Source organism: Ursus americanus, chromosome 2 (assembly GCF_024610735.1).
Source record: "Ursus americanus isolate L20-20 chromosome 2, mUrsAme1.1.p, whole genome shotgun sequence".
NCBI classification, from domain to species: domain Eukaryota; kingdom Metazoa; phylum Chordata; class Mammalia; order Carnivora; family Ursidae; genus Ursus; species Ursus americanus.
In genome coordinates, this window is record NC_142128.1 from 3,211,749 (window position 1) to 3,238,975 (window position 27,227).

Sequence of the window (27,227 nt, forward strand, 5' to 3'; positions counted from 1 at the left end):
CTTAATACATGTGTGCTGAACTGTGTGGGTTCACGTAAAGGAACCGCCACGCCCGCTGGGCCCTGTCTGGGCGAGAGTTCAGGACTCACATCTCTGTCATCTCTCAGAGCACCACACAGAGGCTCTCACCTCTCCCAGGGTGAAACGCGCACCCTCAGACCATAGCTCTTAAACGTGAACATCTGAGGAACTCCAGGCCAGTAAGCGAGAGGGGTGCTTCTATCTTATATATACTTTCTCTCCCGATGCGGAACGTGATGATGACTTTACAGAGACAAGCATCAAGTGCATGCAGATATAAAGGAAACTCAGAATCAGTCACCCAAAGATAACAGTCGCATACATGGATCGTGATTTGTTTAACCAAGTTTCTTAATTTTGGACAGTTAAGATTTTCTTGGTCTCTGTTATCCTAGACAATGCTAAAGGGAACTGCTTTGGTTATTGACGTACGTACAGTTCCCACTTTATTATGACTGTTTCAAGTTATTTTCTTGGTCTTGGTGCTAACACTCCTGCTTTCTCGACTTTTCTTCAGGAAAACATATTTTGGCCAGCGGCTCCGTGCGGATTCCTAGGTTCATGCTTCTGGAGTCTGGGGGTCTGCAGATTGCCCCCGTCTTCATCCAGGATGCCGGCAACTACACCTGTTATGCAGTCAACACGGAGGGGTCCCTGAACGCGTCCGCAGCGCTGACCGTGTGGAGTAAGGACCACAGGCCATGTGGAACTTCCTGTTAATCACAGTTTAATCACCACGTCAGCTGTGCTTAGGGATGTCAATATGCCCTTGGACTCTCTAATTGAATCATAAGAGAATGATTATTTTTACAACTAATTTATAGAAATCTGTTGAGTAATTAATTTTTCAGTTTCTGAAAGCATAATTAGAAACTGTATTCAAAGATTTAGTGGGGACGTTTCAGGAGAGAGAAAAGAGGGACTTTTTGCAGTCAGTGGCGTGGAGAATAGATACTCGCCCTAACGAGCCCAAACAACAAAACTGGTAGGGCAGTTAATTTTGGAATCTTCGTATAAGGAAACCGAATTAAGGGTTAACGTTTTAGAGAAAGTATATTTTTTCTATAATATCATTATAACCAACTAAAACACTCCTGGCATATTAAATATGAGTGTTTTTTATGTTAGGGGTGACCTGAAGAAAGATCTTTGTTATTTCTCCAACTTTTGTTTCTCTATTTGGAACACAGTTTTCTGAAATGGAGAATAGATGGTTTTCCAGACATAAGGATTCATTACTGAGTATTTCTGCACAACACCCCCCAAACCTTTTTGCTCACTTGCTGGCGTACTTTTTCCTCTCTGCTTCGTTCATAGCTATATTACTAAAAATAATAGTAATAAATAAATAAATAAAAATTGTTGTTCAAAAAAGCAAAAAGTGCTCACTGATTTTCGTAAAGCTTATCTGTATGAAGAGAGAAAATTTTAATTTGCATCAGTGACAAATTTGATAAAATACTATCCTCGAAGAGAAACTGAATTACCATGCTTCATTTCCTGTCCATTTAGCTCTCCAAGATATAGTTTGTGTCCACTTTGATCAATGACCTTACTAATCTATTAGGTATTCTAAAAACACCAGGAGTTTTAAAAGGGAAAGAATTCAAACCCCCCTCAGTGTTGTCAGTTACCGAAAAGGAGGTTTTGACTTGTTTTGTGGCCCACTGTGCCCATCACTTCAGATTGGTCACGTGTCCCTTACATGTTAACCTTGTATTTAACAGCTTGTGAAGAGTTGATGTCTGCATCTCTGTAGGTCACTCACCAGAAAGTTCCGTAGATCTGCTAAGATTCAAATTCTAACAGCACTAGAGCAATGGGTATGCTCGTGCGGCCTGCCTCCCCCTTCCGCAGACAATAAAGCTCACGTGTTTTTCTGGACACTTGGCCACAAGCAGTCAAGCTGGGTGCCAGTCTCGTCGTATGACTCCCACGTTTCGGGCTCTGTTGGTGGGACCAGAGCACTGTCCACCTCAGAGGCGTGCAGCAGTGGGACCCCCACTGCAGGGCTCTTGCTGGGGCCTTGGCCGTGGAGGCTACTGTGTGGGGGCGGCGGCCACACGGAGCACCAGACCCCACTCTGACCCACACCCGGTGTAGGGCAAGCCACCGCGCCTCTGAGTGCCACCTTCTAGTCCTGAAACCTGGGAGTGGTGCTCTTACAGCCCTCCCAAGGTTGTTGTGCGCATTAAGTAAAACAATATAAATGGAAGCCCTTTGCAAAGTCATGAAGTGCTGTGCAGACAGCAGAAATGACCAGAATGTTAATGATCTTGGGAAAGAACCAAGATTTTCACCCAAGACTGCAGAACCTAATAGCCTCTGCATATGATCTTCATTCTCGATGTCTTCCAGAGAGTTCAGAGGTTCAGGAGCGGCCCCCGCGGGGAGGGCAGACCCGACAACCGTGGCTATAGCCTGGGAAGGCTTCTTCCAATCCCCTGAGTGTTTCCAGCCCTTCCATTTACGCTCGCTTTGCCAAGATGAGAGAAAACTTGGAGGTTTTAATGTCAGATGACCAATTCATTCCCCGCCGAGGGAAGAAACTCTTGAGCATGTAATTTTGTCTGAGCTGTGACTTGTGTCTTCACAGATCGCACGTCCATCGTTAACCCTCCAGAGGACCGTGTGGTGATTAAGGGGACCATGGCCATGCTGCACTGCGGAGCCACTCACGACCCCCGGATTACTCTCCGGTCAGCTCCGTCACTCACAATGTCTGGGGCTCATTCATGTTCTGGGAGCTTAGGAACTGAAGTGGAGATGAGACGGGAGAATTCGGGGAGCTTTGATTTCAGCCACAGATCCCTGATTACGGCATCTCACGGTCTTGGGCTCCATCATTAATCACACAAATCCCATTTTCCACTCCAGCCTTATGTATTATTTACAGTGAGCTATGTTCCACTTCATGACTTCGGTACAGCTTTTCATGATTTTTCTGCCAAGGTTAATACACTATCTGTAAAACGTACTTGTCAGAGGCTGATACTTAATGAGAGAAAAATCCGAAGGGATCGAATAGGATTTCAGCAGTGTTTACACTGGGCCGTGCAATACTCAAGAAGGGTTTTCTCTGCTCTGGGATGGTTTCATTGTGAAATGGGGAGCAAGGGAGACCCACACCCACAAGACAGGCAGCCACAGTCACCTCGTGCATATAGAGGAAAATACTTGTATAGACGGGACTAGGTGCCTTGAAACGCCACTAAAGGAATCAAAATATCCCGTCTTTGTCCAAGTTCAGATGGGAAGGTAACAATGAAGCACATGACACTCCAGGTAAATGCGTGACAGCAGACATATGTGACTGTGGGTGGTGAGCTTCTTCCCAAAGAGCTGCCACTTTCAGAATAGTTTTTAATTTTCAGAATCAGCCTGGAAAATAAATCTAGAAAAAAAGATACAGTCATCCTAGAATTGTCTCTCTGGTGTTAGCCCAGAAGGCATGCTTAGCCAAATGGATAGAATCAAGATGCCTGCCTTCTTTCTGGAACATCTCACTCTGGGCAGAGGGAGGTGGCTGCTGCCACACGCGTTATTAACTGGATTTGGAGACTAAGCTGCTTTCTTAGTCTTCTTGGGCAGGTGTTTGGCAAATCGTGAATTTCTGTGCCTCCACCTGGCTCTCTAGAATTCCCCAGAGCTCAAAAGCCAAGTTTGGTTTAGTTATAAGAATGTTGGGTGCAAAACCAAGAAACAAAAACTAACAAGTTCAAGATTACCTAGAGACTCCGTGGAGGCTGGCTTAGAGTTGCATGCCCAGCAGAGAACCCGTTCATCTCTAAATGGTTTGGGAGTAGGGTTCTAGAGAGAAAGAAGGACAGATAAGCTGGTTTTCTGCTACTCTGTGAGCTCACATGGAATCCCTTTGGATCTGTATGGGTTTCTCAGAGCTTCTTATGTGTGATTAAACAGACAAAATTGGAGCCTCCTTCCTGAAGAGGACTTCGATTGCTCACTCTTGGGGTGCCCCTTGTCCCCAGGTTTCTCTGTCCCAAGATCACTGACCCTAAGGGACAATCTGCAGCTAAATGTTGTACCCCTGAGCGTGCAGTTTATTCATTTCCTCCTTGGGGGACCAGGTCTATTCTGTCTCCGTTTCAGATAAGCAGTTTGTTAATGTCTGTGCTCTGTGCATATTAAACCTTTAAAGAACTGGCTATGATTTGCAAGTCCAGGCAAAGTATTTTGGAAAGGAAAGCCAGCACTTCGATCCCATCCAGCAGTGAGTAGTGGCCCCCTGTCCACTGACAGCCAAATGCTGGGCAGGCTCTCATTTGCTTCTGCGTTCAAAAAGAAAAATGTGCTACAATGGTCATAAGTAAAGAATTAAACGAGAAAGAAATGCAGTTTTAAGGACAATCTGCCAGAATGGTTGTATTTTAAGAAAACACGTTTACAGGGTATGACCTGTCTTTTTCTAGAAGTTGGGCGGTTCCACTCTGAGGAGTTTTTGGACAGTTATTGCCTCCTATCCAGTCAACACTCCCCTCCTCCAGGCACAGTCCTGGGCAGGGAGGTGAAGTTTTAGGAAATGGTGGGTGTGATCATGACACGACACACTTCCTGTCTCTAAACCCAAAGACCAGATCAGTGTTCTCTGTGATCTTCACTGACCCATTTTTTAACTTTAGCATCTGTTGTTGTACTGTGACCAAGAGAGCTGGTTGCTTTTCTTTTTTCTTCATTTTAGATATATTCACATGTCATAAAATTCACCCATTTAAAGAGCACAGTTCTGTGGCTTCTGATTCATTCACAAGGTGGTCAGTTGCCTGCGGCCCAGATCCTAACTCTAGACCCTTGACTGGATCCTAACTGGAGATCCTTCCTAATTTGTAACTCCCCGCTTGGCCCACAGCTATGTCTGGAAGAAGGACAACACAGTCATCACCCCGTCTAGCAGTTCCAGGATCGTGGTGGAGAAGGACGGGTCCCTCCTCATTAGCCAGACGTGGTCGGGTGACATCGGAGACTACACCTGTGAAATCATCTCCGAAGGAGGGAACGACTCTAGAACAGCCCGGCTGGAGGTGATGTGAGTGTCACTGCTGTGTAGCGTTAACTGTCTCCTCATTACCGTCAGCTGTCCTGACTCCACGTGACCGTCACTGAACGCGCGTGGCACCACAGTGGGTCCCAAGCCCGTAGTCAGAGGCCATGGCCTTACATAGGGCTTTTGTTGGATCCTCAAAATTAAAACATTTCGCTCTTGGTTTAGAAGGTTTGATACTTGGTTTTCATCCGCCTCCTCTCTTGTTTCCCTCATTTCTTCTGTTGGCACCATATCATGGTGGGCCCTCGTCACCGCGCTGCGTGTAAGGAACACTCGGTCCACTTTGTCGTGTGATGCCCATCAGCAGTTCCGATCAGTGAGGAACGTCAGAGTCAGGCCACTGAGGCGAGACCATTCCATGAGAGCCCGCTAGACAGTGTGTAAGGTCAGAGCCAGCTGCCTCTCTGCGGGTAAACACACGCTTTCCACGAAGTCTCGGGAAATCCTGAAAATAGCAAGCAGCGACCTGGACTTCCTGGGGGTCCCCAAGGCCCAGGTGGGAAACCACCGCCCTCCTCTGCCTCTGGGCCCTCTGTAGTACAGCTGCTCTCTGTTCATGGGCAGGGGCTGAAAAGCCTGCCGACAAATTCCCTTTTTCTGACATATATTTATTTCTTTGAAAACGGTGTCCTCCCAGACAGTCCCTGAGCACATCCATACAACAGTACAATCTGAAGATAGAGCAGCAGAGCGGGAGGGTGTCCCGGTGGCAGCCAGTTCCGGGGGTGAGGCCGGCAGCTGACATGGGCCCTGCTGGGCCCTTAGAAAAGGCAATTTGGAGAAGTTTCTCTTACTGGTCTCTGCCCACCTCCATCCAGGAGGGGTTCTACAGACAAAAGCCCCTCCCTGAACATGCAGTGTGAACAGTGTGCATATAGGGCCAGTCTCATTTGTCTTTGGATCCCTAGACTCCGGCCGAGGGGATGAAAATAAGAAAAATGCTGGCTACGTGCTGCGCACACGGGCTCCCGTGTCTGTTGCATGCACCCATGAGCAAATGAGCAGACGGGCAGCTTTGCACAGCCTCTCTTTGTGGAATTTGGTGGGTTAATGATGTATAGCAGCTAATCCAGAAAAGCCTCGTGTTGTGCCCCTAGTACCTGGAAAAGCAACATTCTGTCTCCTCGTTGGCCTCTGCAGGATGACTCCTTATTCTCCTGCCGGTAAAGGTTAGTCCCTTGTTAGTCACAAAACAGCAGGTGCCCCACGGCCCCAGGGGACGTGTGGGGGGCCTGGTGCCGCAGCCGCAGGGCCACTCGACAGACGGCTTTCCAAGTGTGTGTGGAGTGCAGGGTCTCTGCGCCACTGCACCTGCTGACCCCGTGCTCTATCTGCCCCCCCCAACCCGACCCCGCTCACCTAGCCCTCGCCCAGGGCCTCAGCCTGCTGCTGCCTCCACAGCCAGGCCTCTGTCTTCTGCCATCCCCCAAAGGGGTCATGCCTCCTCCAGGGCTCGGCCACAGGGTTGCCCCTGCATCAGGACACCAGGTGTCTCACAGCCTCCCGGCCCTTGCGTGGACCCTCTGTCAGAGCACTGGTCATTTGGGGTGGAAACACCTCTTTTCAGCGTTCCTTCGCCACTGAAGCAGACGCACCTGGATGGCACAGATTTGCATTTTGAGTGCCTGGCGGTGCTCTGAGACACCGGAGGGGCTCAATAAATGTATGTTGGTTGGTGGGTGTGCCCATGAATGGATAAATGTGTGTAGGTTACTGGCCATTGGCTGGTTCTCCTTCTGATTGGCTCTTCCCTCAGAGGCTCACACGCCCCGGGCTGTTCCTCCTAAGCACACAGGCTCAGATCCCACCTTGGAGAGCCCGGGCCCCTGGCGCCCAAACCCCCGTTTGGCTCTGGGCCTGTGCCTTTCTTCCTCCTTCTATCACGTTGGGGATATTTTTTTTTTTAATTTTGACAATATTGGAGTATATGACCAGCAAATTCACATAATCCACTGTGCTATTCTCATTTTTATTTTATTTTTTTATTTTTTTAATGATTTTTTTATTATATTATGTTAGTCACCATACAGTACATCCCCAGTTTCCGACGTAAGGCTCGATGATTCATTAGTTGTGTATAACACCCAGTGCACCATGCAATACGTGCCCTCCTTACTACCCATCACCGGCCTATCCCATTCCCCCACCCCCGTCCCCTCTGAGGCCCTCAGTTTGTTTCCCAGAGTCCATAGTCTCTCATGTTTCATTCCCCCTTCTGATTAACCCCCCTCTCTTTATCCCTTTCTTCCCCTACCGATCTTCCTAGTTCTTATGTTCCATAGATGAGAGAAATCATATGATAGTTGTCTTTCTCTGCTTGACTTATTTCACTTAGCATTATCTCCTCCAGTACCGTCCATGTTGCAGCAAATGTTGAGAACTCGTTCTTTCTGATAGCTGAGTAATATTCCATTGTATATATGGATCACAACTTCTTAATCCAGTCATCTGTTGAAGGGCAACTCGGCTCCTTCCACGATTTAGCTATTGTGGACATTGCTGCTATGAACATTGGGGTGCATATGGCCCTTCTCTTCACTACGTCTGTATCTTTGGGGTAAACACCCAGTAGTGCAATGGCTGGGTCATAGCTATTCTCATTTTTAAAACTACCTTCGAGAACTCTTAAATCATCCATCATTGGTATCAAATAAATAAGTGTTAGCATTTCATAAAGACTCTGTCAGCAGAAGCCAGACTGCATGCTTCCAGTACAACACATGCTTTGTATTCTGCACAATTTTTATGTTCTACCGATTTACATATCTTCCCTTCTATTTGCTTATTTGATTTCCTCTGAGTAAAATACATTTTTCAGCAAATGTTGCTGTATCTATAAAATAATAGGCTTTCTGTAATGGTAAAACACCTCATCTCCAAATACAGAAATATTTGCAGCTTTGTGATTCAAACCAATTTAGGTACAACGGGTTGCAGAACTGATTTGGAAGACGGTGGTTCCTTGTGAATTGTGAGTGTAATAAACACTCCACTCTTGCAAATCTGAATGAATTGAGGGAGCTGTAGGTTACAGCGTGGTCTATCTTTAGATCCAAATAGGTCTTAACGCTGCGACATCAGTCATGACAACAGTAATGAGAATAGTCATAAGTCACGATTGCCGAGCATTTGTGCTTTTCAGAGAACTTTCAAATCAAGCTCGGTAACATTTCTGTGATTTACTCAGATGACAAAAAAAAAGGGGAAAAGAAGGAAAAAAAATCTCATATTGCAGAAGTGACTGAGAGGTACTTACAGCTAAATAGTGTCCTTCAAAGGAGGCTGAAAGCCTGCTTCCTCTGCCTCCGCACTTGAGTTAAAAGCTACTTTGTTAAATATAGAAATTAGGGGCATCAGAAGTGGGCTTTGCAGAAGCAGACCGTCCGTTGGCTTGCTCTTGGTGTGTTTGTGGTGAGTTTCAGTGCCACCCTGTATGCCAGCCTGGTTGGACGCATGTCCCCTTACCCCCAGGACAGCGCTGGAGAAGGCGCAGTCCTGGCAGGGCCACGGGGGCCAGCGGGTCCCCGGGAGATGCCGCCCACCAGGCAGGCAGGACTGGACACCCCGCTCCAGCTCTTCCTGACTTTGGGCAAGAAAGCTGCCACGTCTCAGCCTTGGCGTTCTCGACCAAGAGCTGGACACGTCGTCATGACCTCATAGGGCTGTTGTGAGGTTTGACCAAACCAGCATTTGTAGAAGCCTGGCCTGGAACTAAGCTTTGGGTGGGTACTCCATAAATCACATCTCCTCTTCCCCCCTCACCATCTCACAAGAAGTGCCATGACTCCTTCATCAGGAGCCACCTCCCCACACCCAGGGCCAGGAAGTTTCTCTTGTATCCTGCTTTATCTTTGACCACATTCTGTGACCCTCACACCCACTACGTATGTCTGTTTGCTGCTGAGCCCTCCATGCCTGGAATGGTGCCAGGTGCATAAATGTCCCATAAATGTCAGAGTGAGCCTCACCCCCCTTGTAAGGTTGAACTGGGCTTGCGTAATTGGTATCACGGAGGAGGACTAATTTATGAGGGGTCTGCCTTCATCGCCTCCCCGAGAGGAGAGGTTCCCACAAATTCCCATGGTCCCACGTTGTGCCCTATAAATTAACCACATGCAGGTCATCATGAAATGCTGGTCACTGGTTGGTTGGCTGTGTCTTTCCTACTAGTTCCCTGGTGCCTCGTGGGAAGGAGCTCGTTTGGGATGACCCCATACCCCAAAGCGTCTTGCTGTATTGAACGACCCAGGGGGACCAGGCTCCTAGGGCTTTATGGATTGAGTAATTATTAATCATTTAAAGACCCAATTAGCTTTGCATCTTTCCTTCTGAGATCAGAGACTAATTCTTAGGAGCGTGGAGTACAGAGAAAACCTAATTTTTGGAGCTGACTTGAAGATTCAGTCCCTGAGGCAGTGGGAGAGGTTTCTCTCAATAAAGTTACCTCTGACAAAGCCATAATAAGGAGTGAACAATCTAAGATGCTTCTGAAGAGTTGTCAGGCTCCCATCATCTTCATCCTCAGAGTGAAGTCAGAGAAGATGGGTTTGACCGGGGTCATCATTTGTGCATTAAAAGGGCAGCGCTTCCACCAGAAAAATACTTAGCTGACCTTCTTCCACACAGCAAGTCCCCCCGTGGCCACAGTTTTGCCAATTGCTTTGAATCTTTTTCAAAGCTGTTTTCCCCAAACACACTTGGCTTAATCTCCTTCCCATACAGTCCTGGTTTCTTGTTGATCTCCAATAGTCTTGTGGTGTAATTCGCTTGAGGGCGACTTCCCCACCGGCTCTCTCTAAGTTTGAGTGACTCAGCACCGGCTTCACTCTCATTGCTCCCAGACCCCTTTCTTTGTCACCCTGTCTGCATATCACTGTCTGTGAGTCACTGCTGATCATTTATCTCCTTTCAAAGTTGGCAGAGAAACGCCAAGACACAATCTATTCCTATTAGATAAGATTTTCTGAAATGGATTCAAAATATATTAAAGCCTCATTTATCGGTTATTGATGGGTCAGTCAAGTATTGTGCAAAGCTTAATTTCCCTGATAACCAAAACTTATCATTTAAAGAAACAGTGTACATTTCCAACACACATTAAAAAGTTCTTTGTATTGAGAAACAGGTAGTATTGAACACAAGAGATATTATAGAGGGGATTCTCCTACAGAACAGAGGCTGGAAAAATCTCATTTTGCCTCTGACTCGGAGACCTGTGTTATGTGTAAAATGTCACACTGCACATTGGGGCGCCATCTTGGGTGAGACCAAGAGCCCGTGAGGAGGACTGTGTGGGGGCAGCGGCGGGTGGTGGCTCATGATTTCTTGATGCATCACGTCATGTCCTTGGGCACACTGGGCTTGTAGCTCCCTGTTCCTACATTAAATGTCTCAAGGCTACTTTGTCTTTACAGTTCCAACGTCTTTTCAATCTCAGGCCGCTGGCTGCCATTTTGCCATTCAGGGTGCCCCCTTCTAGCAGGCCCTAGGGCCTCCTCCTCATTGGTGGCTCTTGGTCAGCGAGGAGGAGGGAAGTCAGAAACCACTCTTACTAGAATCACATGCTGCGTGAGGACCAGCAAGCTCTGAGGGGCAGACAGAGCGACTGTGCACAAGCACCCTTCAGGAGCAAGTGCTCAAGTAGCTTCCTCTTGCTCCAGGAGTGGCTGTGATTGGCCCACAATTGACAAAACACTCCATCCCCCAGAAAAAAGCTGAAAAAATCTGACAGGTGACCAGACTGGTCATCTCTTAGCCCTCATTTTAGGCTGAGAAAAGCACGATCTGAAATTGAGTGGAAGAACCCCATATTTCCCCAGCTGTGGGAAAGATGTACTTTCAGGATTTAGAATCGGATCCAGCGTGGCCCACGCAAGGCCATAAGACAAGGTGTGCAGAGGCATGGGAATTTCTCTGGGGCCACAGTTTGAACACTCTTGTTGTCCAATAGGAGCCTGTTCCTCTGCAGCCTTGGGTCCAGTTCATGCAAACTCAAGGTCCAGAACGGCCACTCTGCAAGTCTTGTCCCCAGCAAGCTGTGTGCGCGCCCCACAGTCTCCTCTCAGGGCCTGGATGCCTGGCTCCCTAACCTCTAACCTAGCTTTTGTCTCAGGGTCTGTCCTCTCTCCTGACCATTATGCAGATGTCATATGGTATTTTGTCTAGTGCCTGGGACACTTTCCAATGAGCTTCCCTTGGGATCCCAGTTCCAGCCCTGGAAAATCAATGTCACACAGATTGGAAATTTTGAACACACATGTCTCTTACTTGCCTTCCTCTGTGACCCAGTGCAAATCCTGCATTCCCACCACAGCCTCCCAAATACCCCCTCTCTTACCCATGCCCTCAGCAGGCCATTCCCCTTCCTTATCCTTCCTGCCTAAGGGAGCCTCCTCTCTGCCTCCACTCACCCACACCCTCCAGCCATGTGGCCCCCACCTCCTCCACAAGGTGACCCTTGATGTAGCCCTGCCCTGCATTCCCGCCCATCGTTATTTTCAGAACCATCCTGTGGCTCCTGATCTGAGGTGCCTCACCTTGTCCCCGTCTATAGATGGACCTTGTGCCCCTCCTTAGCTTGTCAGCTCTAAGAGAGCAGGACAGTGGCAGCCTCTCTCTCAAGGTCAAGAGAAAGAGGCAAAGAAGGGAGAAGAGAAATGTCCTACCCTAGAGAAAGGATGCAGAGTCATAATCAAATAGGATGCAGTGGGGTTCCTACCCCTATAGGGCTTCAAGATGTTTGGTGAACTGAAAAATCTATAAATTGCAATGGGAATCAAGAGGTAGAAGTGATTGGTTCTGCTCAAGAATTAGTCAAAGGTGAGAGGAAGGCTGAGCCTTGGAGACTGGTTTTCTGATTGGCCTGACCCTCCAGTCAATGGGACATCATGTGTGCCTGCACACAGGTCATGGAATGGCTCTACTCAGGGAGCTACTGGCGGTTTGATGCTCTCGGGAGGAAACCCAGTGTGGGGTGGGGGCTAAAGAGTGTGGGAGGTGGTTGTAGCAGATGCAGGGGTTAGCTCATGGCATGACCCTATACAGTGGCAGCAAGCTGGACTGTTGGGAGGATTGCGTGTCATGGCTCTTGGGAGAGCTGGCGTCGGTCAGGCTGAGGCTGCTCTGCGGCGGTGAGGGGTTGGTGTTATGGGCATTTCTCAGGCGCAATAGGTAAGATATAGCGACTACTTAGATGCGTGTGAGGGTGGACATGGGAGTGGAGATGGGAGTGTAACCACTGACTAAAAGAAGGAGGAGCAAACCAACATCCTGGTTTGGGTGAGAAGAATGATTCATGATTGACTGTCAACCCCCAGAGATCGTTCCTCTGAAATGTGTCATTGGGCTTGCCTCCTGCCCACCGTAAGATCCTCTTAGGACCTCCCAGCGCCTCATTTCCTTCACCCTGGTCCTTCCAGGCTCTCACATTGCTGCATCTGCTTCCAAGCCTTGGGGCTGCATGCACATCTCTCCTCCCGACTTGGAAGTGTGGGGGCGGGGGGGGGGGGGGTGGCCCTCAGGCCCATGTGCGGCAGTGTCCCGCATGAACAACGGCCTAGAACACCAACTAGCCCTGTCAGCCTTTCCAGTTAGTGGTCATCATGTCAGAAAACCTCATACTTTAGGGGAAGTCTTTACAAAGCGATTCTGACCCCCTGGAGTCAGCATGTACCCCACAGGTGAAGGGCACCGTTCTTGACTTCAGTCACCAGTCACAGCTCCACGGCCCCCAGGCCACCTGTGACTGACCAACTCACTAGGGTTTGGAGCTTCCCACTACCTCAACAGGGTGGATGATTGCCTAGAACAACTCACAGAACTCAGTTAAGTGCCAGACTTAGGATTTCATTCTTATCATAAAAGATAAAATCAGGTCCAGACATACAAAGAGAGGTAAGGGCAAGGTCTGGGAGGGTCCCAAACACAAAGCTCCCACATCTTCAGGAGAAGTAATCCTCCCAGCACACAGATGTCTGATGACTGACCAGGAAGCTCAACTGAGCTTTGTGTCCAGAGTTTTTATTGGGGTGTCATTATCATTGACCACATGACTGAGCTTGGTCTCCAGCTCCCACCCCCCTACTTCCAGGAGATCAGAAGGTCTGGCTGATCTCACTGGCTCAAAGACCCAACCCTCTAACCACATGGTTGGTCTTTCCAACATGGCGAGTCCCCTCTTGGAACTCTGCAGAGGCCGCCGTGAGCGCCATTTTTAGCATAAACTCAGGTGTGGCCCAACAGGCCCCCCACGAACAGCTAAGACTGTCCCTCAGGAACTTGCAAGGATTTCGAGTTCTACCTCAGGAACTGGGGCAAAGACCTTTATGATTCTACAGACCTTTATGATTCTACATAAACCTCTCTTTATGATACTACAGTCTTATTTGGACGTATTTATCTGAGTTTACCTTGGTTTGTTTTCAGGTGGGTCTGTTTCAACAACAGACCTGGTTTCAACAACAAACCTAAACCTGGTTTAGGTTTCAGAACAAACCGATTTCAATAGAAATGGGGCGTGGGAGAAGAATAGGTATTTTATCCTGGCATTCCCTTCAGATTGGTCTTCACTGGGAATTTAAAGGAGAATCGGTGACTGGAGAACTCATAGAAATAACAGACAGCTCCCTCTCTGATTTAAAACCTAATTCACAATTAAAGAGAAAACAAGCCAGCATTTCAGGCTCATGTTGATTCTTTATTGTACTAATTTAAAGTTTCAGTCTACACTGGAAATATTAGTTTATTAACGGTGTGCCTGGGTGAGAGAGAGCTGTGTTTCTTAGGTAGCTGCAAGCATATAACAGCTTAATAAATTTCACTGTGTAATGAGTACATTTTTAAAATTAAAAATATCAAGCATAATTATGGCTCTTTGTGCTGACCTATGTGGGCCAGCAGTAATTGATGTCTAAGAGAGACCAAAAACTAGCTAATAGATGAATCGGGTCCACGTGGCACTCCTCTCCCAGCACCGCCTGGGGACGTTTCTAGAAGAAGCCATTCCTGACAGTGGCCACAGAACAGGGTGCTGCTCCCGGATCCATGAGATGGGAAGTTAAGTCCCAACTTGGGGCCCCTTAGGATTGTACAGCAGCAGACCCTTGCTGATGCAGCTGGATTTTGAAGCTTTGTCACCAGTAAATCCCAGTGAACACTTCTCAGTATTTCTATTAGTCAACACTTTTCAGTATTTGTTTGCTTTCATTGTGTTTCCATTCTATAGCCCTGCTGATGTGTCCTTCACTGTTTCCAGGGCGTTTTAGTTAGAGTGTTCTCCACATTGCCCTGAGTCCTTCCCCCAAACCCTGTTACCCCCCAGAAGACGGAATGATAGCACAGCCCCGTGCTGTCGATGGAGAGCCAGCCACGCTCTCCAGAAACACACGCAGGCACTTTGGCTAGTGACCCCACATGCTAGCGTCCAAAACTTTCGTGTTAAATCTTATTTCCTAGGCCTTTTCCCGTTTGCACGGCTTCCTGCATTTCCATTAAGAGTTTCAGATAGTAAGAACTAATCTCTGACCAAGTTTTCTCAATTAAATAACATAGTGTGTAGAAACTGGCGCTCCCCGCCCGACTGAAGTTACGGAGTCATCAGCTGTATCATCTCCACTAGAAGGATCAGATCAAATTTCTGTGATAGAAAAACATTGTGAACAGGGAAGTGTTGAGGGGGGCAGTCGGTATTTGTGTTTGGGGAATACTTTATGCTCTCCATTTTCTGAACATTGCCCACTGGGACTGTGCAGTGTCAGGACCAGGCTAACCGTCGACTCTGATGTGCGCTCTCTTCTCTTTTTGTTCCTTTGTGCCCCAGTGAACTGCCTCACTCACCGCAGAACCTGCTGGCCAGCCTGAACTCCTCCCACAGCCACACCGTGGTGCTGTCTTGGGTTCGACCCTTTGATGGAAACAGCCCGGTGCTTTATTACATCGTGGAGCTGTCTGAGAACAGTAAGTAGCGAAGCCACGTAGTCGCCTTGGACAGTAAGCAGATTGCTCTCTGCACACGTAACGCCCTCAACCTTTACTTCTGGCTCAGACCCCAAACAACTAATAACATGCTACTGCTGCTTTACAGAGTTCCAGTGAAAACCCCAGCTCTGGCTTTGGGAAGAGAAGGTGACGTGGGAGCCTGGGAGGGATGAGAAGGAAGCCTGGGGGTCGTCCCGTGAGAGCCCGGATCTGGAGGCTGGGGCCCCGCAGGGAGGCTGTGCACACACCGTTCAGCAGCATCCCCAGGGTGAACTCGGGCTTGGGGAACAGTACCTCCACCTGGGGCTGGCTGGGAGCCAAGGACAGTAATAGCGTCTTCACATGGCTCCTCTGGTGCAGACGCGGGCTCTGGTGGAGAAACGGGCTAAGTTTCCCCGGGGCCATCCCTTCCTCCACCTCTTGGCCTTGGGCAGCATGTTCTGGCTTTGCTCCAGCCCTGCTGGTCCTTCTTTCCTCCTGTCCACGGGCCATGGGATGTGCTCCCCAGCGTCTCTCCTCTCTGCCCCCTGCAGTCTCTTCTTAGGAAGTCATGTGCATCCCTGTGATTTCAATGGGCATCTTTTCCCTGAAAAGAGATCTTGGTCTCCAGCATCCTTACCCGGACCTCCAGGGTCAGGCACAGAGCGTCATCCATTCGCATGTCTGTCTGGTGGTCTCACACACGCTTCCCGCATGAATTCTTCAAACTGTGATTTCAACTCCTTTTAACACTAACGGTCTTCACTGCGTTAGTGTGGGCATTCAAATCTCGGTTCTGGGTAGTAAGGAGGGCACGTATTGCATGGTGCACTGGGTGTTATACACAACTAATGAATCATCAAGCCTTACATCGGAAACCGGGGATGTACTGAATGGTGACTAACATAATATAATAAAAAATCATTAAAAAAAATAAAATAAAAAAATAAAACATGAAAAAAAAAAAATCTCGGTTCCAGCCCCACGGTCCCCTTGGTGAGGGCTGTGTTGCTCGAACTGGAAGGCCAAGAACAGCCCTCGGCTGGCCCCAGGCCCACGTCCACAGCTCAGCCACCCTGCCGGTGTGTGTCCTAGGACGAGCTGGACCCTGCTCCCCTCCCCAGCTCTTCAGGCCCCGTTCTCTCTCACCAGGACAGCCTCTCACTGGTCCCCCTGCTTCCACTCTTCTTCTCTTCCAAAGTGTTCTTACACAAACAGAAACACTGGTCTTAAAATATGAAGGCTATGTCCTCCCTGGATACACCCTGCAGGGCTTAGAATAAAACCCACCGATCTTGGTGCGTGAGTGGTATCACCTGCCCCCCACCTCCCTACCTTTATTAGATGATCTCAGCTGTGATCCCCCTCCTCCCCGGTCCTCCCCCCGGGGGTGAGAGCCACACACAGGGAGCTGGGCTCCTGTGACGGGCCATGTCATGGGGCCCACGGCTTGTCTCCTCGTGGCGTCGTTGTTATGAACGGGCCCTGTTGCAGGACAACTGGAACGGAGCTGTCTGGGGCCCGGCCAATGAAGCCCGGGTCGCGCTGGCAGAAGTGCACGCGGCTCGCGGCCCGGGTCACTCCTGCGGTGGAGGCGTCGCAGCTGTGCCCACGCTCACGCCCACCCGTCCGCTCTTCCTGTAACTAGTGGCTTCGCTCACCAAGTCTCCTAATCATCGTCCGTACTTGCCCTCGTCTTGGGGAGCGACCCTCCTGATCTGCGCATGCTCAGGCCGCAGCAGCCCCGCCCGGCCTCCCCCGCTCGCATTCCAGCCACGCCCGCTGCCGCGCCGAGTAGTCGCTGCCCGAGGCCGCGCAGCTGGTAGGAGGGGACGGCGGAGCCCCGCGGGCCCTCTGCCTCCGCAGCCTGTGCTCTCCCCGAGCGTCAGGCCCCTACAGAGAAGTTCCACGGGGCACGTTCTGGGCACTTGGGCCGCGGCTCTGAGGTGAGCGCCGGCCCCCACGGTGCGCTTTGGTTTCCGTCTGTGTGGAGGCGACGGTCGCGCTGGGCTTGAGCGGGGCGGCTCCCGAACCGGCCGCCGAGGGGGCGCCCAGAAGCAAGGCGCTGGTCCCGGCTCCTGCGGTTCTGACTGACACCGCGGGCTGTGACGGCTTCGCGTCTGAGCCCCGTGTGAGAACCCGGTGCCCGAGGTCCCGCGGGCCCCTCTGCCGGCCTGTGTGGTCTCTCCTCGAACTGGGCTGTGAGCGGAACCAGGCTGGGCCGCGGGGCTTGGGCGCAGCGGCTCGGGTCGGAGGGGAGGCACCGGCAGCGTCCGGGAAAGTAACCTGTCAGAGGTAAGGGTTTCCGGAGGACGCCGTGGTCAGGCGGCCGTGACAGCCGTAGCCTTGACGTTTGTGTGCGGACACAGCCGCAGGGGCGCGCAACTCTGGGGCTCGGGGTTCAGACACGCGCCACCGCCGCTGGGCGTCCGCGGCCTTGGGGCCGGACCGCGCCCGACGCCTGGTGGGCCCTGGGCAAGGGAACTGAGACGCGTCTCTCTGGTGATGGCCCCGGGCTGCAGTCCTCCACCCGCTCCAAGAGACAAGTGCTCCGCCGCCCTCGGGTACCAAATAACTCAGTGTTTCTTTCGCAGCAGACTGCGTGGGGGATCGGTTCTTCCAGGCGGACGTCTTGCCCGAGGAGGAAACAGGCTTCCTGGGCCATCGCTCATCCCCCGCGTCCCCTCACTCCTCCCTGCGTCCTGACCGGCCTCGGCTTCAGCCCGGGCGCCCTGCGGGGTGCTGGGGTGCAGAGCTGACGTGACCGGTCTCCACTCATTAACAGCGAGGAGAACTCAGACTCATCACCGCATCCTGCCACGTAACGAGCTCCCACGGGGCACGTGCCAGTGCTGCGGGAGCCTCGTATGGGGGGACCGGCCGGGAGGTGGAGCGTGAGCCTTCAAAGGGGACGGCCCGAGGGGACGGGGCGGCATCAGCAAAGGCCCCAGAGCGTGAGCCTCGCGGCCTGGCAGGAGCAGCCAGCTTCCACAGAGACAACAGGGGGGCAGGGCCGGGACATGCCGGGTGCTGTGGGAGTGTCTGTCTGGGGAAGTTGTCCCTCGCTCTTCCTGTCCCAGCTCAAATATGGCTTTCCTCCATACCTCTCCTTGACCCACACCCCCATTGTGCCCAGGCAGCCTTCCTCTTTCCCTCCTCGGCATCCTGATACTTTGTATGTATTTGCCCTTGAGTATTTAGTACCGTGTGTCATACTTCCTGGTCTACATGTGTGTCTTCCGGCAAGACTGTGAACCCCAAAAGGGCGGGCTGGGCCTAGTTCTCTTTGTACCTGTGACAGCCAGCGGAGACCCTGGCACACACGGGTCCTCTCTATAGGCGTTCGGTGGCTTCACGTCACTGTGAATGGGTTTAAGAGCATCATTATTCCCTCATTAGCGTGGGGCTCTCCCAACTGGACCTTTCTGGAGCTGGCTCTGACTCCCATCTGGTTTTCCTTCAGAGACCGTGATGTAGAAGAATCTAGAGTATCCTACACTATTGTTATTATTGCTCCAAGTATTGTTACCTGAAAAACTAGAGCAGATAAGATGCTTATCCCTGGGTTGATTCTGATTCCTACTGTGCGAAATACGTCTGTGGGCTTTGCCGAAATAGTTCACACCACTGCCAGTTGCATAGTTGCCCATCTTCCTGCCACGGCAAACAGGAAGACAAGCACTGTCCCCTGGGCCAAGGGTCTGGTTTTTATTTTTGTTAGGAAGCAGTGCCCTTAAGAAACAGCTGAACATGGTGGCTAATTATGGCCAGAAACAACAGCTTAGCAGCAATACACTAAAATGGAGATTGTATTTGGCCTACGCTCTGCACTGTTCTAAATACCTCCATCCAGCAGTCCATCCACCCGGCTACTTGGGACACTCTCTGCAGCCAGCTCCTCCTGGCAGGCTGATTGGGACGCCATTCTACTGGAAACCGTGGTTCCTGCAAGGGCCAAAGTGGCGTGGTTCCGTGGTGGGGCAGGCCCTTTGCAACACCTGCACTCACCACATGCCAGCCATTACCAGAGGGCCTCTCCAGAGCTTCCACCGAGCCTTTGTCCGTGCACTTGCCTGGAGTTGAAACCCTCCACAGAGAGCGTGCTGGGCCTCGCAGGCACCATGAGGACTGCCTCTCTGTGGAGCGTGATAGTTCTCCTTGCTGAGCGGGGGCTCAAAGAGGGCAGCAGCGTCCAAAGGCCTGGTTTGAGGTACCAGCCTGAGGGGCTGAGAGCACACAGGGTCCGCGGACAAGGGGAGCTGGGTTAAGAGAGCACAGGGATTGTTGCAGCCTGATGGCAAGCACGCGGTGAACTGGTCGAGAATTCTGGTGAACAACTAGAGCATTTGGCCCAGTCTCTTAAGTGCTCGTTGAGTTGGATCAAGAATAATCTTTCTTTGAGAAGATTATGATAACAAGGCAGGGGACTGAGGAAACAGAGAGAGGCTTTGAAGTGGACTCAGAGACAGATCAAACCCACATTACCAGCCGTCTCATCCAGCAGCCTTCGGGGCTGTCTGCCTCTGTGAGACCCGCACTTCTCATTGCTTTCAAGCTGTCCCACAACTCCGTGGATCCTACAGAACAGAAGCGTAATTCAAATAGTTCTCATCCATAGAAATGCAAATAAATCGTGTCTGGGTTATAAATGGTTCTTGCAATAACTGGTTATCACTCTGTAGGTATTAACCAGGTTTGCATCTATCTGTAAATTCACTTTGTGCACTTCAAATTCCCTTTTGATACCGTTAGAGCACCTTACTGGTTCCTTCATGAATTAATGAGCTACCTAAAATCTTTAGCATACGTTCATTTTGTATTTGGATGAGAGCCATGATTTCGCCTTTTAAAAAATGTATCCCTTCAGGTGAGTGAGTTGGCTTCATATAGTATTAGAAACACATGCGCTCATGGAATGAGCTTTTGCGATAACCCTGATCTTTGGGAGAGGCGATCCTTGTCTTAATCTAATCCTCAAACTGAGCCCTTTGCTTGTGTTCCCTGAGCTGCACTGAGGCCTTTATTCCACCTCTAAAACAGAATAGTTGAGGGCTCTCACCAGCTGGTAAGATTATCTCTTTCCTATGAATTTTTTTACACCGTAGCGCGTGTCCCCCGGTAAGCAGTCGCAGGTAACAAGCACCCTTTTGCAAAACTCCAGGCTTCGTTCTTCTCTTCGTTTTTTTAATCCATACAGGTGTTCATAGTTACGGTTTTGCCATCACATTTTAAATTCTTGAATTTAATTAAAATATAAGATAACCTTGTAATTTTTATTATTAAAGTTAGGCATGCTCACTAATAAAAATCTAGAGCTTACCTGAAGCACAGAGCATGAAAGGAATCACCACAGTCCCTTGTGGTTGAAAGCCAGCCCCTCTGCCCCACGTCTGCCAGGACTTAAAGCCCGGCCGTCCTCTGTCTTCCAGCTCTCCTTCCCTCCTGGCTCTTTCCACCCCACCAGAGAATCACTTCCTCATCCTCATCTCTCAGCCACTCCGTCCACCCGCTCTTCTCAGTGGAGGCCAGAGCCTCCCATGCTGAAGGACAGGTGCAGTGAGCGGTCATGGTCTTCCTGTGCAGCCCAAGCTCTTGATCTCCCACTACCCGAGCAACATATTCCCTTGGCTTGACTCCCGCCTCCCTCTTGCTTCTTACCCCTTCTTCTTCTGTCCCTCAGGCCATTCCCTGTGACTCGCCTGGACACTTTGTTTCCTCTCCTCCCCTAAAATGCCGGCATTCCTTGCTTTGCTCGCACCCACAGGTCTTCACCTCCTCTGTGCCCCCCCGCTAGCAGCCCTGTGCCGCCTCCGAACTCACCTGTCACCCATGTGCTGCCTGTTCCCTAAAACGTGTTTGCAACCTAGACCTCGGCCCTGGACCCCAGACTCACATGACCAGATGTCCCACAGACATCCATGCCCAGCTGTCCCACAGGCTCAGCAAACTCAAACTGTCAGAACTCATCATGTTTCCCCCGAAGTTGCTCCGTCTCAAGATAGAAACCCAGACATGGTTTTGACTCTGTCCCCCACAAATAGTAAGGTTTACCTCATAAATGTTTCTCCAACCTATTGCCCTTCTCCGTTCCTGCAGCCTCTGTCCCCGACTGGCTGCCCCCCCACCACGCAAGTCCTTCCAGTTAGCGTCCCAAACTCTGCCCTCCTCGACCTGTCAGCAGGCACCCTTGAAATGCACATGTGCCTGAGTGGAACCCCCCCCCCCAGCTAGAAACCCCTCAGAGGCCCCTCGGGCCCCGCGTTTCTCCGTGATCTCCTTCAGCTCCTCCAGAACGCGTAGGGCTCCACACGGCCTGCAGACTGGTCCCTAGCCCACCTTCTAGCCACACGGCCAGCCTTGATTCCACCATAGAAATTTCATTGCTCAAAGAATAGATTCTAGGCTGATTAGCGTGGTGCATAGTGCTGTTCATCATCCAACTGCCACCTGCCTCTCCAGATTTATCTCCAGCCACTCACTGCTTTGCCTGTTACACTTTAGCAGCAAGGCTTTGAGTGTGGATCCCTGCGCACACCGAAGAGCCAGTGCTTCTCTCCCCACCCCTCCATCTCTAGTCAACTTCCTGTAGCATCTCCTCCCAGCAGTGTCCCCTGTCTCCCCTTCTACGGGACGCTGTTTCCAGGTCTCCTGCTCCGGCGGGGTGTTGTCCCAGGTCTCCCCTCTGGGGGTTCGGGCGCTGTCCCAGGTCATCTTCTCCAGGGGGCTGGGGGTGCTGTCCCAGGGCTTCTGCTCCAGCAGCACTGAATTACCCAGTAGGCAAACCAGGCCCTGAGGGCACAGCGAAGGCAGGGCACCAACACATGAAAATATCAAGAAGGAAAGTCGTAAGGGTATTTTTCCTCCTCCCAAGTTTGCAAAGACACTCTCCTATGTTTCCATTCGCAAGATTTTTACTTTGAATTTCTTTGATTACTGGTTCTGCTGAGCACATTTTCCGAGTTCCGTGGCTTTCTGTACTTCCTCTCTATGATCTGTCAGTTTCCTTTCCTCTGGTTTTTTATCAGAGCCTTAGGGGTTTTTTTCTGTCATGTGCAACACGTATTCTTTCAGTTTGCTTTTTACTCTTAATTTTTGTGTATTACTTTTTGACATACACAAGTATTTGGTTTTTACGTAGTTAAATCTGTTGATATTTTCCTCTGTGATTTCTTTTATTGTATGTTTGGTTGGATAGTTCAACACAAACATAAAATACAAGTTCTTGCAAGTTTTCCTCTTGTTTTCAAGCTTTACGTTTTCATGCATTTAACTCTTAAATCCGTCTGAAATTTAGATGGAAATTCTGACATATGATTTTTATTTTTTCCAAATGACCCTCATTTTCCCAACACAATTCACTAAATAATCCATTTATTTATGGATTTTTTTCCTTTTCTAATACATTAAGGGGACCTGTTTCTATAAAGGTCTGTTTGGGGTTTACTTGGACCCATTGATTCATTGTCTGTTTTTCTGCCAGGGCTCTATTTTAATTGTTTTAGTTCTGAGATGTGTTTTAATAACTGACAAAGCAAGTTCCTTCATCTTTTCAGAATTCTGCTAGTTCTTCTCACCTGTTTATTCTTCTGGGAAGAAAATTGGAATTATTTTGTCAGCTTTCAAAAATAGTCCCACTGACTTTTTAGTGGTGTTAAACCTATGATGAGTTTTATGAGAACTGACTTCTTGGAGAGTCTATCTTTCACCTTCTCCATTTTATTAGCTCCTTTTTTACATCACGTAGGGAGTTTGTAGGCTTACACCCACAGGCTCTACACTTCTGTGTGAAAGCTGTGCTAAGATTCTGTCCTCTTGCTCCTGGGAATAGGATTTTCTCTCTATCCCATCTCACAGCTAGCTCACCATTGCTGGGATACAATGACAGTCCTGATGTTCAGGTGTTTGTCTTCTGTCCAGACACTTTCCATATTCTCTTATTATTCTAATGATTTTCCAGTTGATCCTCTTAAGTTTTTGAGGTAGACAATCATATCGTCTCCAAATAATAAAGTTTTTCTTTTCTTTTCTTTTTTTTTAACTTAACAGGGTTGGCCAGAATGATTTAAAAGAATAATCAGCATGGTAGTGAATCTCTTGTTCATCCTCTGATCTCAGTGGAACGTCTACCAGGGGTTTACTGTTACATATGATACTGATTTTTTGTTGCTTACTGATATATGATTTGTATATCATGAAATGCAGAGATCTTAAGTGAGTTTTTACAAATACACATACACCACATAACTCCTATCTCAAGTAAGGTCTGAAACGCTTCCACCCGCCGGGAGGTTCCCCTGTGGCCCTTCTCAGTTCGTGTTCCTCCTGCAAGGACAAGCACTCGGCAGGCCTCTTTCCCCATGCAGCCTGTTCCTGAACTTCATACAAATGAACAGGATCTTGATTTGAAACAAGTTCTTCATGATCTAGTACATTCATCCCATTTGTGGTTCTTATGATTTTTAGAATATCTGTGGAAATTTCTTCTAAGCCAATTATTCCTAAAATAACAATATTCCACTTAGCAATACCCTACAACTTCCTCCTGTGAACATCCTTGACTCCACAGTCCTGAGGCGAATTCCTAAAGACCCACCCTCCACGCGGCTTTCGGAGGTGACACTCCGAGGGATTTGGTCACCATCATGACGCCAGGTTCCGGAGCCTCAAGCTCCACGTTAATATATTTTTCCTTAACTTGGAAAGGAACACTGGCTTCCATAAGTTAAGTTAATACCATACTTTTTCTTTTCTAAAGACGCGCTAGAAGAAACGTGAGGTCCTTCTGCGTGTCTCGCTGTATCTTGGCTGGAGGTGGGCGCCTCTGCCACCAAGACAACACTTGTTTCTCCCGAGCGACCTAGCAGCTTCCTTTTCAAACTCTGCCATCCAGCACGTCACTTTTCCCTTTGGTCTCCAGGAAACCCAGAGCTGAACTGAGTGCATTGCTGGACTACCTGAGTCTTCTCAGGGGCTCAGCACTGTCTTCTCCTCCTGAGTGATTTTGGGTTTGTTTTTTATTTTCATTTTATATCCAATTTTATGTGTATTTTCACTTTAGGTGTTTAAATCTTCTTTAAAAGCACCAGAGCTCTCTTTCCCTCTCTCCCTCTCTCTGTCCACACATGCACACATACATACACATGAAGCCAGACCGCAGTCCTGAGCCACAGAGGGCTGTCTAAGGTCACTGAGCAATGCCTCGAGAGAGCAACTTGAACCCGGCAGAAGGACCCACGGCGCTGCAGGCAGCTTTGTCCTGGCAGGAAGGCTCTTATTCTGAATTGGTGATTGAATTCCCTGGAAGGATGGGGGCCAGAGAGGACTGGGAGCCCAGGGGCTGGGCCTGGGAACTGCCAGTCCACTGAGTGGTGTTGTTCTGGACAGATCATCAGCTAACCTGGCTGGAACATCCTGAGTCCGAGGTGATGTTTTGGGGTCCAGGTAGCAATTTCCCACAGGCCTCTGTCTTTTCTCGAGCATAGAACATTGTCGTGGCCACAGCTTTCTTGAGCAGGGCATCTTCTATCAGCGGCTGGTCTACGACAAGCTTTTGGGGAGCACTCTGTGGGGCCCGGGGCCTCTCCAGAGCCCCCTCCCAGCATTTTCAGGGAGGCAGGAAGGGTTGCTCTTCCTTCACAGGGATAATCTCTAAGCCGTGTGGCTCAGCTCTTTCTTCTGCGCTCCCAGCGTCTTCTCAGCCAGGGCCCGGCAGCTGTCTCTCACCCCGCTCTCCAGGAGCTCATTTGCTCCTGAGTGAAAGCCTCTCCTGACTGGCTCTGCACAATGTGTTCAACGTCTTCATCCCCACTTGCTATTATGTGCTTAAAAGCTGACGGGCTTTGTGCTGTTTTGCTTGCCAAAATTGCAGAGACTTTGTTCTTTATGCTTCAAATCGTTTTAATGCTGTCTTTGAAACATAGCTCACACAGGTATCTACTAATAGCCTCAGAGTTGTTAGGAAGTATTTTATGTCTCAGCTCATTTTTCTGGAGGCTTTTGCATATTGAACCTCCCATTAATGGCATTTGCTCCCATTTTAAAATCCATGCGGGAGGATGGAGTGTGTCAAAGACACTTACTCATCTTTGTTACCTTGCTGAGCCATGGGCCTGTGGAGGGCTGGGGGGTTCTCTCCCTCTCGGGTCCCTGCCCTCTGGCAAGATACAGGGGTGGGTCAGGAGCCTGAGGTCGCTCCCATGGCCCTTGCTGGTGCTCACCTGTGGCAGGCCCTTTCCAAGCCCATCACACACACTGGTGTAAATTCCTTCCTAGCTTTGCCTGTTGTGACCACTCGGTGTGGATACAGAGTGGCCCCTGCGATGCGTCTGCCCTGAGGCTGGGGAAGCTTCGATGCAGAGAGGGCCAGCTGCTTCTACCCTGCCACCTGCCTGCCAAGGCTCCTGGTCTCCAAGGTTTCACCCGTTATGTGGGGCGCACACCCCGCATCATGATATGGCTCCTGCCCACAGCCCCATTCCCCTATGCTTTTGGATTCTTCTAATCACTGTTCCCAACCCCCTGGTTTCTCTCCAATTCAGTGCCCACACCCTGACTGGGAGTGTGTGTCCCTTTGTGGACCCAAGCCCCGGGCACATTTGGGATCTTATCCACAATGCGGAGCCCCCAGTCCCTTGGATGTGAAGAGCATAAGGCCCCGAAGCCTGTTCCTGGCATTGCTTTGGCCCCGTTCCCTAGTGGGGGGAGGGGGGTTCATTTATTCCCCAGATGCTCAGTGCTTTCGTTTTTAACTTTGAAGGTCATGCTTGGTGCCTTTTCCCTCTGGCCCTGAGAACTTTCTCATTGCTCTGATGACGTCTCCAGCAGAGAAAGCCCTTCCCAAGTGGGGGACACTAAACCATACTTTAACCGTCTGCTCCTTAGGGCTTTGTAGGGAATAGCCCCCTGCTGTCTACCCCTCCCAGGCCAGGGAAGTTCCGTGGGTTGTGGCGTCCCTCCCGTGACCTCAGGCTTCTTTCCCAGGGTTGAGTCACAGCATTCTCCCAAACCTGTGCTTCGGTTCACTCATTCTAGATACGCGTGATGACTCGATGGCATCAGGTCCATCCCGAGGACCTTGTCTCGTGTCTCGAGCCCGGCCCATCCTACCAGTGTGCCGTCTACCCTCCAAGCATGACCCTGCAGTGCCTCTACAAAGTCAAGTCCTCTCTGTCTCGTAACACTTTGTAACCAGAGTCTTCTTTACCCTTCGCAGAACTAGTTATAATCTGCGCTTCTCTTTGAATGTCCAGATGAGCTTTGAGTGAACTGAGAGACACCCGTCTATAGCGCCGCCAGGCTGCCTCTGAGTCCCCGCTCCGGCCTGATGTGGACGAGGGGCTCGGGGCAGGGATTAGCTGTCCGCCCGAGCAGCGGAACTGTGCGGGTGTGGACACGATTTGTTGTCTGGGCTTTGAAACCGCCTTTCTCGGGTCTCGTGACAATCGGACTTTCAGGGCACTTGGAAGTCGAGAAGCAAACAGTGATCATCCCACCAAATTTCCGTGACTCAGTGAGCTGGACGCTGGAATGTAGGTCGGAGTGATCTCCAAAAAACTTGAAAACAATTGCCCAGAGCACTGGAAAAATCATGAAAATGGTTTTTAAAAAGCAGTAGAATGACCTATGCCTGTTTTGTTTCATTTTTTCTCGTACTCTATTTTCCAAGTTTTTGTTGATGAGTACGTATTTTTGTGATGTGTTTTATATATATATATATATAATTAATAATAATGCATATTTCATATATTATTGGGGCACACAGAGTGGGACCCACATTGGGAGGATCCATATATAAATATATATATATACATATATATATATCTATTTTAACCTTCTCGCATTACTTCGTGGGTGTGCGGTTTTGTGGGTGGACTTGGGTTTTGGATGGCTGGTGTCGTTTTGGAGCTCTCGTTAAAGGAAAACTATTCAGAACTGGAAGAGGGGCGCCTGGGTGGCACAGCGGTTAAGCGTCTGCCTTCAACTCAGGGCGTGATCCCGGTGTTATGGGATCGAGCCCCACATCGGGCTCCTCTGCTGGGAGCCTGCTTCTTCCTCTCCCACTCCCCCTGCTTGTGTTCCCTCTCTCGCTGGCTGTCTCTGTCTCTGTCAAATAAATAAATAAAATCTTTAAAAAAAAAAAAAAAAAAGAACTGGAAGGGCCTCTGCGGGGCCTCAGGCAGGGCCAGTGCAG

The 27,227-nt window shown here is 49.7% G+C and overlaps 1 protein-coding gene across 2 annotated transcripts in view; it reads left to right on the top strand.

Annotated features, from left to right (window-relative positions):
- The window catches only part of SDK1 (sidekick cell adhesion molecule 1), an 875,077-nt gene that overhangs the window by 641,641 nt on the left and 206,209 nt on the right, over nucleotides 1-27,227 (top strand). For both annotated transcript variants that reach the window (XM_045813352.2, XM_087866987.1), the window contains exons 11-14: nucleotides 539-706; nucleotides 2,618-2,720; nucleotides 4,889-5,065; nucleotides 14,901-15,037. In XM_045813352.2, coding sequence (XP_045669308.2) covers nucleotides 539-706; nucleotides 2,618-2,720; nucleotides 4,889-5,065; nucleotides 14,901-15,037 — 585 coding nt within the window. The remainder of the gene's footprint in view (nucleotides 1-538; nucleotides 707-2,617; nucleotides 2,721-4,888; nucleotides 5,066-14,900; nucleotides 15,038-27,227) is intronic.